Source organism: Bufo gargarizans, chromosome 6 (assembly GCF_014858855.1).
Source record: "Bufo gargarizans isolate SCDJY-AF-19 chromosome 6, ASM1485885v1, whole genome shotgun sequence".
Taxonomy (NCBI): Eukaryota; Metazoa; Chordata; class Amphibia; order Anura; family Bufonidae; genus Bufo; species Bufo gargarizans.
In genome coordinates, this window is record NC_058085.1 from 55,571,456 (window position 1) to 55,585,611 (window position 14,156).

General features: G+C 44.4%; 1 protein-coding gene across 1 annotated transcript in view; it reads left to right on the plus strand.

Moving 5' to 3' along the window:
- Positions 1-1,625: 1,625 nt before the first annotated feature.
- ASPSCR1 (ASPSCR1 tether for SLC2A4, UBX domain containing) overlaps positions 1,626-14,156 on the plus strand; it is a 78,570-nt gene continuing 66,039 nt past the window's right edge. Inside the window, exons 1-3 of the mRNA XM_044295902.1 lie at positions 1,626-1,777; positions 9,244-9,299; positions 12,096-12,210. Coding sequence (XP_044151837.1) covers positions 1,688-1,777; positions 9,244-9,299; positions 12,096-12,210 — 261 coding nt within the window. The 5' untranslated portion in view covers positions 1,626-1,687. The remainder of the gene's footprint in view (positions 1,778-9,243; positions 9,300-12,095; positions 12,211-14,156) is intronic.

Genomic DNA, 14,156 nt, shown 5'->3' on the forward strand with positions numbered 1-14,156 from the left:
AGGAGTGCCATATGGTTTTTGGACAAAAAATTGCCGTTTTGGCACATTTTTTTACAGCACTCACCTGAGGGGGCATATCATGTGATATTTTTATAGAGCAGATTGTTACGGACGCGGTAATACCTAGTATGTGTGGACATTAGGTATCGCTGTGTCCGTAACAACCATCTCTATAAAAATATCACATGATCTACCCTGTCAAATAAATAAAAACTGTGCCAGAACAGTCATTTTTCGTCACCTTGCCTTAAAAAATGCGTAATAGTGATCAAAAAATCTTATGTACCAATGAAAAAGTCACTTATCCCGCAAAAATGAACCCCCACATAAGACAATCGCTCAAAAAATAAAAACCAATGGCACTTGTAAATCAATCTAGCAAAATCTGCCTCCGAAAACCATATGGCGCTCCTTCCTTTCAGTGTCCTGCCATGTGCCCCTACAGCAGTTTACTATCAAATATGGGGGTATTCCTGTAAACTGCAGAATCTAAGTAATGCATATTGAAGTTAATTTTTTTAACCCTTGCTGAGTTGCAAAAAACAATAAAAATATTCTGCCACAAAAATTTAAATTTTACCTCCATTTTCCTTTAATTCTTGTGGAATATCTAAAGGGTTAACAAAGTTTTTAACATCAGTTTTGAATAATTTGAGGGGTGTAGTTTCTAAAATGGAGTAATTTATGGGTGGTTTCCATTACGTAAGCCCCTCAAAATCACTTTATACCTGAACCGATGCTTAAAAAATGGTTTGGGAAATTTTCTTCTAAAATTCTAAGCCTTCTGACATCCTAAAAAAATAAAATGACATTTACAAAATGATGCCAACATAAAGTAGACATATGGGGAATGTTGACATAACTATTTTATGAGGCATTACTCAATGTCATGAACTACAACGTGTCACGAGAAAAAAAATTCTGAATGGCTTGGATAAGTAAAGGTGTTCCAAAAATATTACCACATAAGAGTCTGCAAAATGGGTCCACATCCGTTCCGCAATTTTGCGGAACGTGTGCGGACCCATTTATTTTCAATGGGGCCGCAAAAGATGCGGACTTCTGTTCCGCGGCCCCTCAAAAAAAAGAATATGTCCTATTTTTGTCCGCAGCCATGGACAAGAAAAGGCATTCTATTATAGTGCTGGCCATGTGCGGTGCACAAAATGCACAGCGCACATGGCCGGTGTCCATGTTTTGCCGATCCGCAATTTGCGGGCCGCAAAACAGTTGCGGACGTATGAACGGACTCTAAAGTGACACGAGTCAGATTTGCAAAAAAAATGGTCTGGGCAGGAAGTTTAACGCTTGGCTGGGGTTGAAGGGGTTAAAATGGGGGCCACTATACATACTGAGAGCACCGAAGGGGTTGGGATGTAAACAAAAAAAGCCAATGAAATTCTTCAGTTTTTAACTATCAGAAAATGGAGGCCACATATTTTTCCCGCCAAAAGGGAAACTTTCCGTATAGGAGAGCAGTGATAAGACTATAAAACGTTTTCTAGCCTCAAGGCGGGAATTATGTGAGAAATGTCACAACACACAGCACACGTCAGGTGATAAGTGACTTCAGTCACTTCACAACAACAACGCTCCGGGTAAACCGCTCTCCACAGAGCAGACGTTTTGTCCGTCAGACGTTTGTTTCAATAAAGTTGGTTGAAAGCTTTCTCCGACGTCAGCCAAAATGGCAGCCAGTGGAGCTGCGGTGTCGGTTTTGGCTCCCAACGGGCGGCGGCAGACAGTGAAAGTGACAGCGGGGACCGCACTTCTTCAGGTAACACCCCACAACGGGCGCAGAACGGAGAGGCCATTACGTATAAACACCCACCCCCGGTAATCCCGCCCCCTTATCTGCAGCCCCTGACAGAAGGGTGATCACGTGATGTGTGCTGCTGCTCGTCACGTGACCCGTCTCTACTACTTTCTCGCTTTATGTCGTGCGACATGTGTCACATTTAGCTGCGTCATGTCCCAGTGTCACCCATATTCAGTGTAGCTTGCCATAGTAAAATACATGACTTTCCTGTTGAACCTTCTTATTATTAGTGTACATTTTGAGACCTCCACAGTAGGACCAGAGCTGGTTGTACGCGCTATTGAGAAAGCTGCAGCGCCACATACGGTGTGGAACGGGGCGTTCGCTTCACGAGGGGGGTGCCGTGTACGGAAGCCTGACATTGTGGGTTGTGTGTGGTTGTAGGTCTCTTAGGGTACTCTCACACTAGCGTTATTCTTTTCTGGCGTTGAGTTCCGTCCTAGGGGCTCAATACCGGCAAATAACTGATCAGTTTTATCCTAACGCATTCTGAATGGAGAGCAATCCATTCAGGATGTATCAGTTCAGTCCCTCTTACGTTTTTTGGCCGAAGAAAGGCTACTTTTACACTTGCGGCAAAGGATTCCGGCAGGCAGATCCAGCAATCCAGACGCAAACGGATGGCATTTGTCAGACGGATCCATCTTACAAATGCATTGAAATACCAGATCCGTCTCTCCGGTGTCATCCGGAAAAACGGATCCGGTATTTATATATTTTTTTTCCTTTTTTAAAGGTCTGCTCATGCAAGGACTGGAAATCCGGATCCGGCATTAATGCGGCATTCCGGCAAGTGGAGAGAAAACTCCAGCATGCTGCGATATTTTCTCCAGCCAAAAAACGTAAGAGGGACTGAAGTGATGCATCCTGAACGGATTACTCTCCATTCAGAATGCATTAGGATAAAACCGATCAGTTCTTTTCCGGTATTGAGCCCCTAGGACGGAACTCAATGCCAGAAAAGAATAACGCTAGTGTGAAAGTACCCAAAATACCGCAGCGTGCTGCATTTTTCTCTCCGGCCAAAAATCCTGAACACTTGTTGGAATGCATTAATGCCAGATCCGGCCCCAAGTGTTCTGGCAAAACGGATCCGGTTTTGTGGTCTGCGCATACGCAGACCTTTAAAAATGAGAAAAAGTAAATACAGGATCCGTTTTTTCGGATGACAACCGAAAAGATGGATCCGGTATTGCAATGCATTTGTGAGACGGATCCGGATCCATCTCACAAATGCGTCCGGATTGCCAGATCCGGCAGGCAGTTCTGGCGACGGACCTGCCTGCCGGAATCCTCTGCCTCAAGTGTGAAAGTACCCTTAGGCTGGATTCCTATGAAACTCGTCGGAAACAAGGACAGGATTTTAAAAGGGTCCCCACACGGATGAATGGAGTCCGTGTGCGATCTGTTTTTCATACAGATCATTTCACTGGAATTTCAACCAAAATACAGCATGCTGCGATTTCCTGCCTGGAAAATTGTGGATGTAAATTAGCCCCAGGGGTGCACCTAGCCTTTCTGATGCCTGAGACGAAAACTGAAACGGTGCCCCCCCCCCCCCCCCCCCACCCCATGGCAAGTCAGCTTTAATCAGACATCTATGGCATTGCCCACGACTGGGTTCACATCACGTTTTACTGCACCTTTTTTAATTTTTTATGTCATAGAAGTGTTGATCGGCGGGGGTCACAGCTCTGAGACCGCCACCGGTCGCTAGAAGTCGGAGGCGCTCAACCTTCTCAGAAGCACAGCTTCTCCTTGCTGCTGAGCGCGAGACTGTTGACGAGCTCATAGACTTTCTATTGAAACCGCCTACAGTCTCGCGCTTAGCAGCAAGGAGAAGCTGCACTCGGCTGAGCGCTTTTGACTAGGGGTGCACCGAAATTTCGGCCACCGAAAATATCGGCCGAAAATGCACCTAATCCATTTCTGCCAATATTTGTACATATCGGCCGAAAATAGCGGGGAGGGACTGGGAGGAGGAGCTGGGGGCCGGTGCGTTCACTGTGCTCCGGCCCCCAGCTCCAGTAGTTATAAAATGTGTACAATTAATAAGCATTCTATTCATGAGGCCCCCTCTGCAGTAGAACATTCAATATAGCCACATCCTACTCACAGGGCTGTTATCTTAATGCTGGCCGGCCGGGCAGACGAGCGGCAGCGTCACGACTGACGTCACATGGCTGCGCCGCCTCCTTCATTCAGAAAGTAGGCCGGACACATGACGTCAGTCGTGACGCTCCCGCTCGTCTGCCCGGCCGGCCAGCATTAAGATAACAGCCCTGTGAGTAGGATGTGGCTATATTGAATGTTCTACTGCAGAGGGGTCCTCATGAATAGAATCCTTATAAAATGTGTACAATTAATAACTACTGGAGCTGGGGGCCGGAGCACAGTGAACGCACCGGCCCCCAGCTCCTCCTCCCAGTCCCTCCCCGCTATTTTCTATTAATTGTACACATTTTATAATAACTAGTCTGTACTGGAGCGGCAATGGGGGGGGGGGGGGGGGTTCTGTGGATGGCACTATTATGGGGTGGGTGGGGGTCTGTGGATGGCACTGTTATGGGGTGGGTGGGGGTCTGTGGATGGCACTGTTATGGGGTGGGTGGGTAATATGATTTATTAAATTCATGAAAAAGAATTATTAATAAAATCATTTAAAAAAAAGTATTTTAAAAGTATTTGGGCAAAAAGGCAGTTTCGGTTTCGGTCAAGGGGTATCCTGAAGTTTCATTTCGGTGCACCCCTACTTTTGACTCCTCGTTCTAGCGATTGGTGGGGGTCTCAGAGCTGGGACCCCCACCTATGAACACTTATGATTTGTCTCTGTGACATATATAAAAAAAAAAAAAAAAAAAAAAAAGGTAGTTAATCTTTAAGGGATGCAACAGACAAATGCCATACAGTGGCATTCACCACCATTATAGAGTTACATGGTAAAAAAAACTTTAAAGAGGTTGTCCGGGTTCAGCGCTGAACACGGACATACAGTCAGGTCCATAAATATTCTGACACCAACACAATTCTAACATTTTTGGCTCTATACACCACCACAATGGATTTGAAATGAAACGAACAAAGATGTGCTTTACCTGCAGACTGTCAGCTTTAATTTGAGGGTATTTACATCCAAATCAGGTGAACGGTGTAGGAATTACAACAGTTTGCATATGTGCCTCCCACTTGTTAAGAAACCAAAAGTAATGGGACAGAATAATCATAAATCAAACTTTCACTTTTTAATACTTGGTTGCAAATCCTTTGCCGTCAATTACGCCTGAAGTCTGGAACGCATAGACATCACCAGACGCTGGGTTTCATCCCTGGTGATGCTCTGCCAGGCCTCTACTGCAACGGTCTACAGTTCCTGCTTGTTCTTGGGACATTTTCCCTTCAGTTTTGTCTTCAGCAAGTGAAATGCATGCTCAATCGGATTCAGGTCAGGTGATTGACTTGGCCATTGCATAACATTACACTTCTTTCCCTTAAAAAACTCTTTGGTTGCTTTTGCAGTATGCTTTGGGTCATTGTCCATCTGCAGTGTGAAGCGCCGTCCAATGAGTTCTGAAGCATTTGGCTGAATGTGAGCAGATAATATTGCCCAAAACACTTCAGAATTCATCCTGCTGCTTTTGTCAGCAGTTACATCATCAATAAATACAAGAGAACCAGTTCCATTGGCAGCAATACATACCCACGCCATGACACTACCACCACCATGCTTCACTGATGAGGTGGTATGCTTAGGATCATGAGCAGTTCCTTTCCTCCTCCATAGTCTTCTCTTCCCATCACTCTGGTACAAGTTGATCTTGGTCTCATCTGTCCATAGGATGTTGTTTTTGAGGCTCACCAATTGTTTACATCTTGTGGTGAACCGTCTGTATTCACTCTGGTGAAGTCTCCTCCATACACCTACCTCCTGGAGAGTGTTCTTGATCTGGCCAACTGTTGTGAAGGGTGTTTTCTTCACCAGGGAAATAATTCTGTCAATCCACCACAGTTGTTTTCCGTGGTCTTCCGGGTCTTTTGGCGTTGCTGAGCTCACCGGTTCTTCTTTTTAAGAATGTTCCAAACAGCAAAAACATTAGGCGTGGCCAAAAAAACTATCTCTCTGATGGGTTTGTTTTCTCAGCCTAATGATGGCTTGCTTCACTGATAGTGACAGCTCTTTGGATCTCATCTTGAGAGTTGACAGCAACAGATTCCAAATGCAAATAGCACACGTGAAATGAACTCTGGACCTTTTATCTGCTCATTGTAATTGGGATAATGAGGGAATAACACACACCGGCCATGGAACAGCTGATAAGCCAATTGCCCCATTACTTTTGGTTCCTTAACAAGTTGGAGGCACATATACAAACTGTTGTAATTCCTACACCGTTCACCTGATTTGGATGTAAATACCCTCAAATTAAAGCTGACAGTCTGCAGGTAAAGCACATCTTTGTTCGTTTCATTTCAAATCCATTGTGGTGGTGTATAGAGTCAAAAATGTTAGACTTGTGTCGCTGTCCCAATATTTATGGACCTGACTGTATCCCCATTTTCACCCAGGCAGCCCCCCTGACTTGAGCATCGGAGCAGTTCATGCTCCGATGCTCTTCTTTTCCCTGTGCTAAATCGCAAAGGCATTTTCTGGAGTTCCAGTGATGAAGCGGGCTATCCTTAGGGCTGCAAGGCGGAGGCTTCCCCCGCAGCAGTGAGCCCGGTGATGTCACTGGCACTGATGGGCAGGTTTTAACGCTGCCCTAACCTGTCGGCTAGGGCAGCGCTAAAGCCCGCCCATCAGAGCCGGTGATATCACGAACACATTGCTGGGCGGAAGCCTCTGGCCGGCAGTGTGTTATAGTAAATAAAAGAGTCCTTGCCCTGCGCAGGGCAAGGGAGAGCATCGGAGCATTTCATGCTAACATCAGGGGGGCTGCCTGGGTGAAATTATGGGTATGTCTGGGTTCAGCTCTGAACCCGGAGAACTTCTTTAACATATATTTTTATTTACCGCATTTCTACCGGATAGAAATGAGTGGTGTGCTGCGCTTTTTTCCCAACGCATACGTTAAACTGATGTGAACCTAGCCTAAGATGGGAATAACCCTCTTTTATTAATTAAATTTTTGATGTACATGTAAGGCTGGGTTCACGCCATGTTTTTGCCCTCCGTTTAACGTATACGTTGGGGGGGGTGGGGATACAAAAGCGCAGCACACCATGCTTTTCCGTCCTGCAAGAGTAAAAAAAAAAAAAGGATACGTTAACATATGCGTATTGTACAATGGATCTCGATGGTGAACGGATGTCACTGCATGGTATCCGTTTAACGTATACATTTTTGTGTACGTTAAACGGGTGGCAAAAACGGGAAAGCGCACAACATCTGCTAAACCAGTCCCTAGGGCTACATTATCCAGACAGAGGCCAAGAGAGTGTATGGAATAGTATCTGATTAGAAAAACATGGCTGCTTGCTTCCGGGAACAGTGCCTCAGCTGTCTGCAGGTTGTGTTCCATATCACGGACCTACCCCAAACCTTTCAGGTTAGAGTCACACAGAGGTTTGAGGTAGATCTTCCGTCAGGTTTTTTGGCGAAAACCAGAATTGGATCAAGCAGGAATATAGGGCGTTTAAGATGCCGATCTTTATAACCCCTGCGTTGCAGGTGGATCCGCCAGAGTTATGTAGAGGCGCCGATTCTAAATGTAAGACGACTTCCTTGCTTACAGTTAGATCATTTTCTACGCCTAAAACAGGTGTAGAAAATGGTAAATGAGAAGTCCCCTTCCCCGCCACGCCAACTTTTTTAGACCTGGCATGAGTGGGGAATAGTATATGTATATCTGGTCATAAATGACCCCCAAAGTCTTTCCTTTATATTTCTGATTCCTTTCAAATCCACTTCTGGCTTTGGCTGAAAAAGCTGAAGAGAAATCTGCCTCAAACCATCCTCCAAAACCCCCCGTGTGAACCTACCCTCAACCTGCGGACAGGCATGGCGCTGTTCTGTGGTCTTATGTAACCTATTTATTAACCCTGCTGTTTCCATCCAGAGTAATTTAGTCATAATTAGGGTTGTTTCGATACCAAAATTTTGATTCGGTGCCATAAAAAAGTATTGCGATACTTGATACCATTTGATACCACGCGAAAAAAACTCCAAAAAAGCCACGTGCATTACGCATTTTATGGAACGTCCAGCCCATAATTGAACAGTATTATCCTATTTTTTGGGGTAGCAAGGTTAAAAAAATTGCGAATCGTGTGGTTTTTATTTATTAATTTTTTTCTGTTATGGCGTTCACCGCATAGGATTTTTTAAAATATTTTAATAGTTTGGACTGGCGATATGTAATATGTTTATTTATTGTTTATATATTTTATATATAAAATTGGGAAAGGGGGTGATTTATACTTAATAATTTGTTGCTTTTTTTATTTTATTTATTATTATTTATTTAATAACTATTGCCCTTATGGGCTAGATCTTTTAATCCCTTGTCCTATTCACCCTGATAGAGATCTATTAGGGTGAATAGGACTTCACCCTCTGCCTTGTGCATAGTACACACAGCAGCAGGGAGCCGACTATGGCAGCCAAGGCTTCAGTAGCGTCCTGGCTGCCATGGTAACCAATCGGAGCCCCAGGATTACACTGCTGGGGCGCCGATCACAAGTTGTCACTGCAACAATCTAGAGGGGACCCTGTTGCCACTGCCACCAATGATTTTAATACTGAGGGGGTTGAGGTGGGCGCACTGCGCCACTAATGATTTTAATACTGGGGGGGGGGGCGCACTGCGTCACCAATGATAATTAACCTTTAATAGAGATACAGGAGGTGGGTACCTGTACTTAAAGGTTAATTATCATTGGTGGCACAGTGGCCAGGCACCTGCTATGCTGGCTGCTTGACTCTGGGGAGGACAGTCAGGAGGAGGCTGCTGCCGTTTGCCGAGCTCACTAGCTCAGACGGCGCAGCAGTGTATTCCCTCCCCGTCCCGCCTACTGCTTTAATTAATAGCGGCACATTCATTGGTGGCAGTGGTGCGGGCAGCTCACTCACTTCATTGGGCTCAGCACGACCACGTCATAGGAGGGAGGGACTCCCCCCCCCCCCCCCTACTTCTCAACTGTCTACTTGCGTGCTGAGCGCCTTAAGAGGAGAGTCTAGTTAGTATCGAAAAAATCATCATCCTGATACCGAATTGATACTGGCATAAAAGTATCGATTGGGTATTGAAAATTCAATACCCGAAACAACCCTAGTCATAATGGTAAATGTTCACCTGAGGAGAACCTTACCGCAAATTATTTTTCATACCAAAAAAAGGGTGTATAGATGTGATTTTATATTACATTGTTAGTAAATTATCATGTTGTGTATTGTGTGGATTTTTTTTTCAGTCTTTATGTATTTGCAGGTGCTGGAAGAAGTCTGCAAGAAACAGAACTTTAATCCCAGAGAATATAATCTCAAGTGAGTGTGTAATAACATTTTTAGTTTTTTTTAAAGGGGTTGGCCCATCTCGCACATTGGTGGCATGTCGCTAGGATATGCCACCAATGTCAGATAGGTGCAAGTCTCAGAGGTGGGTCCTGCACCTATCTCTAGAACGAGGCCCCAAAGCGAAGGAGAGCGCACCACGCATGTCTGTGGGAGTTCTGAAAAGAGCCGTGCAAGCGTGGCCACGTCTCCATTTGCCTATGGGAGTTCCGGAAATAGTCAGTCTGGTGCTCAGCTATTTTCGGCACACCCATATAGGTGAATGGAGAGTGGTCACGCTTGCACAGTTTACCCTCCTTCCCTTTAGGGGCCCCATTCTAGAGATAGCTGTGGGTCCCAGAGGTAGGACCCGCACCTATCTGACATTGGTGGCGTATCCTAGCGATGTATGAAAAGGGCCAACCCCTTTATATAAGCTTATACTGTATAGTGGATGCTCTACTAAGATTAAAGGCCAATACTTAGATATTGATGGTCTATCCTCAGGATAGGTCATCAATATCAAATCAGCAGGAGTCTGACACTCTGCACCAATCAGCTGTTTCAGACCATGTGGTTTAGTCACTGGTGGTTGCCCAAAGCAGCTGATTGTGCTGGTACTGGACCCCGACTAATCTTATATTGATGACCTTTCCTGATGAGAGGTCATCAATATCTAAACACTGCTAAACACAGGCTCCATTCACTTGTTCGTAATAATGGGTCCGCATCCTTTCCACAAATTGCGGAACGGGTTGCGGACCCATTCATTCTCTATGGGGACGAAATTGATGCGGACAGCACACTATGTGCTCTCCGCATCCACATTTCCGGAGCGCGCGGCCGATCTTCTGGCCCGCTGCTCCGGAAAAAAATAGAACATGTCCTATTCTTGTCCGTAATTGCCGACAAGAACAGGCATTTCTATGGGGGTGCCGGCCGGGTGTATTGCGGATCCGCAATACACTACGGACGTGTGAATGGACCCTAAGGGTGTATGTTGTTGCAGAAAGTCACATGTGGATTTGATGCACATTTTGCTGTGGATTTGATGCTGCATTCTCATTTTGAAAAAGGGTAAAAATCCACGCAGAAATTCGCAGCATACATTGACATAGTTACAATCCCCACCACAGGTCACTTTAGGTGCGGATTCTGTTGTGGAAATAGGGGTCCAGAGCCTTCTTGTTGCATGGCCGCAGTGTGAGGAAGTTTTACTGGAACGGTGGTTGGACATATACAGCATTGCTTCACTCAGAGGGGGAGATTTATCATCCATTGTGACAAAATATTCTCAAGTGGCGTTTCCAGGGGTCCTGGCAAAATTGCCAGATTTCTGGCGCAAAAGAAGACTAAAATCTACGGCAGCTTGGAGCTGCCATAGAATTTTAGTTTGGTCACACAGACTGCCGGAGCGGCGCCTAATTTATGACGAGGTCTACGTCTTGTCATAAATTGGGCACATCCTGTGGCAGAGCAGGGGATATCATCGACCGGTGTAAAACGCCGGTGTATCATGAACCTCCCCCAGAGTCTATGGGACTGATGGAGACAACACAGTACAGAGCTCTGCTGCTTCAGTGGTGGTGCAGTGAGGAGGAATGAGGACCTCTGTTCTGCTGTGGTGACTCCAGCGAACAGACGATCACCTGTCATGTGGGTAGGTCCATTGTTTAATAACCCCTTTAACGTGAACCTGTCAGGTGATTCATGTTACGCTGAGAGCAGGATGTGATAGTCTGTTAAGTTGCACCTCTAACCCTGCCCAGTTACCATTATCCCTGGCCAGTCCCACCAGATCCCCTTTGTGCACAGTATATTGTCCCTTTAGTGCCCCACTCCCCATAGTATAATGCCCTTTTAGTTCCACCCATACAGTATAATGCCACCTTAGTTCCCCAACACAGTATGATGCTACCCCTTAGTGCCCCTATCAAATAATTATTTCCACCCAAAATTCTAAAAAAGGTAATACTGATCTAGTTCCGTTCCCACAACCAGAAGAACAGGTCACCCTGCAGATCCCCACAGGTCTATGCTGCCTGGAGTTTGGCGCAGGAGGCACAACGTGGTAACTGCATCGCCCTTGGCTGTGCCAAGCCACAGACGGCAGGGTTCCCAGGGAAAATGATGGAGCAGAGAGCTGACATCTCCCTGCTCCACCATTCTATCCTAAGGACACAGATACAGATCAAACCAGGACAGGTCACCACCCTCCCAAAACGGTGCCCAAAATCCAGGACATTCCTGCCAGATCCAGGACAGTTGGGAGGTATAGTTTATATGATTTGGAGCAGGATTCAGAGTAACAAGCAGAGTAATTCATGACAGGAGTCCTGGGAGAGACAGTGAGAGTCCTGCAGGACTGTATGGAGTGTGGGTTTGTTCCTGAGCCTTAAGCTACGTGGATGTTGAATGCGCCCATTCGATTTCTAAGTTATCTGAGATGCTGGATTTGTTATGGGGCATCTATGAATGGCGCTGCTGAATATTTTCCATGATAAATATGAAGGATGAAGTGTAGTAGTTGTATGTATGTGAATAAAAAGGCAAGTACTACTTTTCATCATGTACATGGATTATTGGACGGTATTCAGTGTCTACACTCCTGATATCAGCAGGTCACTGTGATCACTTTATTATCGGCAGTCCCTTCTAAGACGTTGTGTAGATTATATAACCTTACAAGGTGCCCATAGCACGCAGCATGTAAGGAATTCTTCTACCTTCACCATGTGTTCCCTGTATATGTCCTTGGTGTTTGGATCATCTGATTTCTTTCTTTTCCAGATTTCAGAGGACGGTGCTGGATCTTTCACTGCAGTGGCGATTTGCCAACCTTCCCAATAATGCCAAACTAGAGATGGTGAGCCGCTCTCAGCAGCGCGCTGGAGCAGAGAGCACGGTGAGACGCCTTCAGGAGTATTTCTGGTTAATGCACGTGTTGCATTTAGGAAGACACTGACTTCACTGGATAGAGTAAAACAGCGAAATCATCAGAATAATGTACTCAATGGTGAATTCCATGTATAAAATAGTTATAGTATTAAAACATAACCTTTAATGAAACCACTAAGATATATGAGAGATGATAAACACAGAATCAAAAATGGAAGAGATAATTCCCTAAAAGAACAACCGTTGGTACGCAGTGGCCATTCCCTACATGTATGTTTCACAGTAGTTCATCAGGGTAAGGGTCCATTCATACGTCCACAAATCGTGGATCCGCAAAACACGTACACCGGCCTTGTGCGTTCTGCATTTTGAGGACTGCATATGGCTGGCACTGTGATAGAAATGCCAATTCTTGTCTATGGATGTGGACCAGAATAGGACATGCTCTATTTTTTTGCGGGGCCGTGGAACGGAAGTTTATCATTTGCGGCCCCCGCACACATTCAGAAGACATATATATATACTCCATCTTTCAATATTGCATTTAGGGAACTCAGGAAACTATATAAAAACCACACCTGGTGGGAGGTGCAAAGTTTATATATATATCAAATACAATAGTACGGAGAGGTGTGAGAATCCCTCTCACCCCTGCCAACAGCCAGAGAAGCCCAGGATTTACAAATTAATGGGAGCAAACAGCAACATCCAGCTCCCTTTAATTTATGAGGTTGCTACTTGAGTAAGAAAAACTTAATTTGGAGAACCTTGACATTAACCCTTAGGCTACCGGAGGTTTTTCCATTTTTGCATTTTCATTTTTCTTCCCTATTTTCCTTGAGCCATAACTTTTTTATATTTCATATCACATAGTTGTATGATGGCTTATTGTTTGCAGGACAGGTTGTAATTTCTAATGCCACCATTAATTATGGCAAAAATGTAGTGGGAAGCGGTAAAAAGAATTCAAAAGGGGGTGGAATTGGAAAAAAAAAACCGCAATCTCTCCACCGTTTTACAGGTTTTGTTCCCACTGCGTTTCGTTTACAGCAAAACTGACCCATGCCCTTCATTCTCTGGGTCAGTACAATTACAATGATAATGATATGTGTATTTAATAAAAAAAAATTTACATCACCATATTCTGACCCTCATATCTTTTTTTATATTTATGCCTACTGAGCTGTTTAGGGGATCATTTTTTGCGGAACAATCTGTAGTTTTTATTGATACCATTTTTGCATGACTTTTTAATCACATTTTATTTAAAAAATTTGGGTAAGAGAAGCAATGAAAAAATTGCAAATTGGCCATTTTTACACTTTTTATTGTTACGCCATTCGCCGTATTGGAAATTGTTTCAAATATTTTAATAGTATGCTTGTTTTCGGTCACGGTGATACCCATGATGTTTATATTTATTGTTATTTAGGTATTTATTTTTAATTATACGGAAAGGGGGGTGATTTAAACTTTTTATATATTTTTTCTATATTTAAAACATTTATTTTTTATTTTTTGTGTGATTTATTTTGAAGCTCATATATGAACCTATAAATAATGTTTTTTAATTTTTGATTTTGTTCTATCAGGGATTTTTAAAATGACATTTTAAACTAGAAGTTTCTAATTTCTTATCCTAGCTTGCCATCTGGTGGCCAAAATAACATTTTGCAGCATGAACACTTAAAGCCTCGTCAACGAGGCTTACAGTGTTCAGTGCAACTACCGATGCCTACATTGACCGGGATTTTGAACATTTAAATGCTATGATCTCGCATGATCACGGCATCCAAAGCCTTTAATTGCCGCAATCGGCATTATTGCCGGTCACTGTAATTAGCCGCAGGTCCCTGCTGTATGAAACAGCAGAGATCTGCCGGCCATGGCGCCCGATGCACGTGCAAGCGGGCGCCATGTTTACACATCGATCCAGCGAATGGGTTAAAGGCT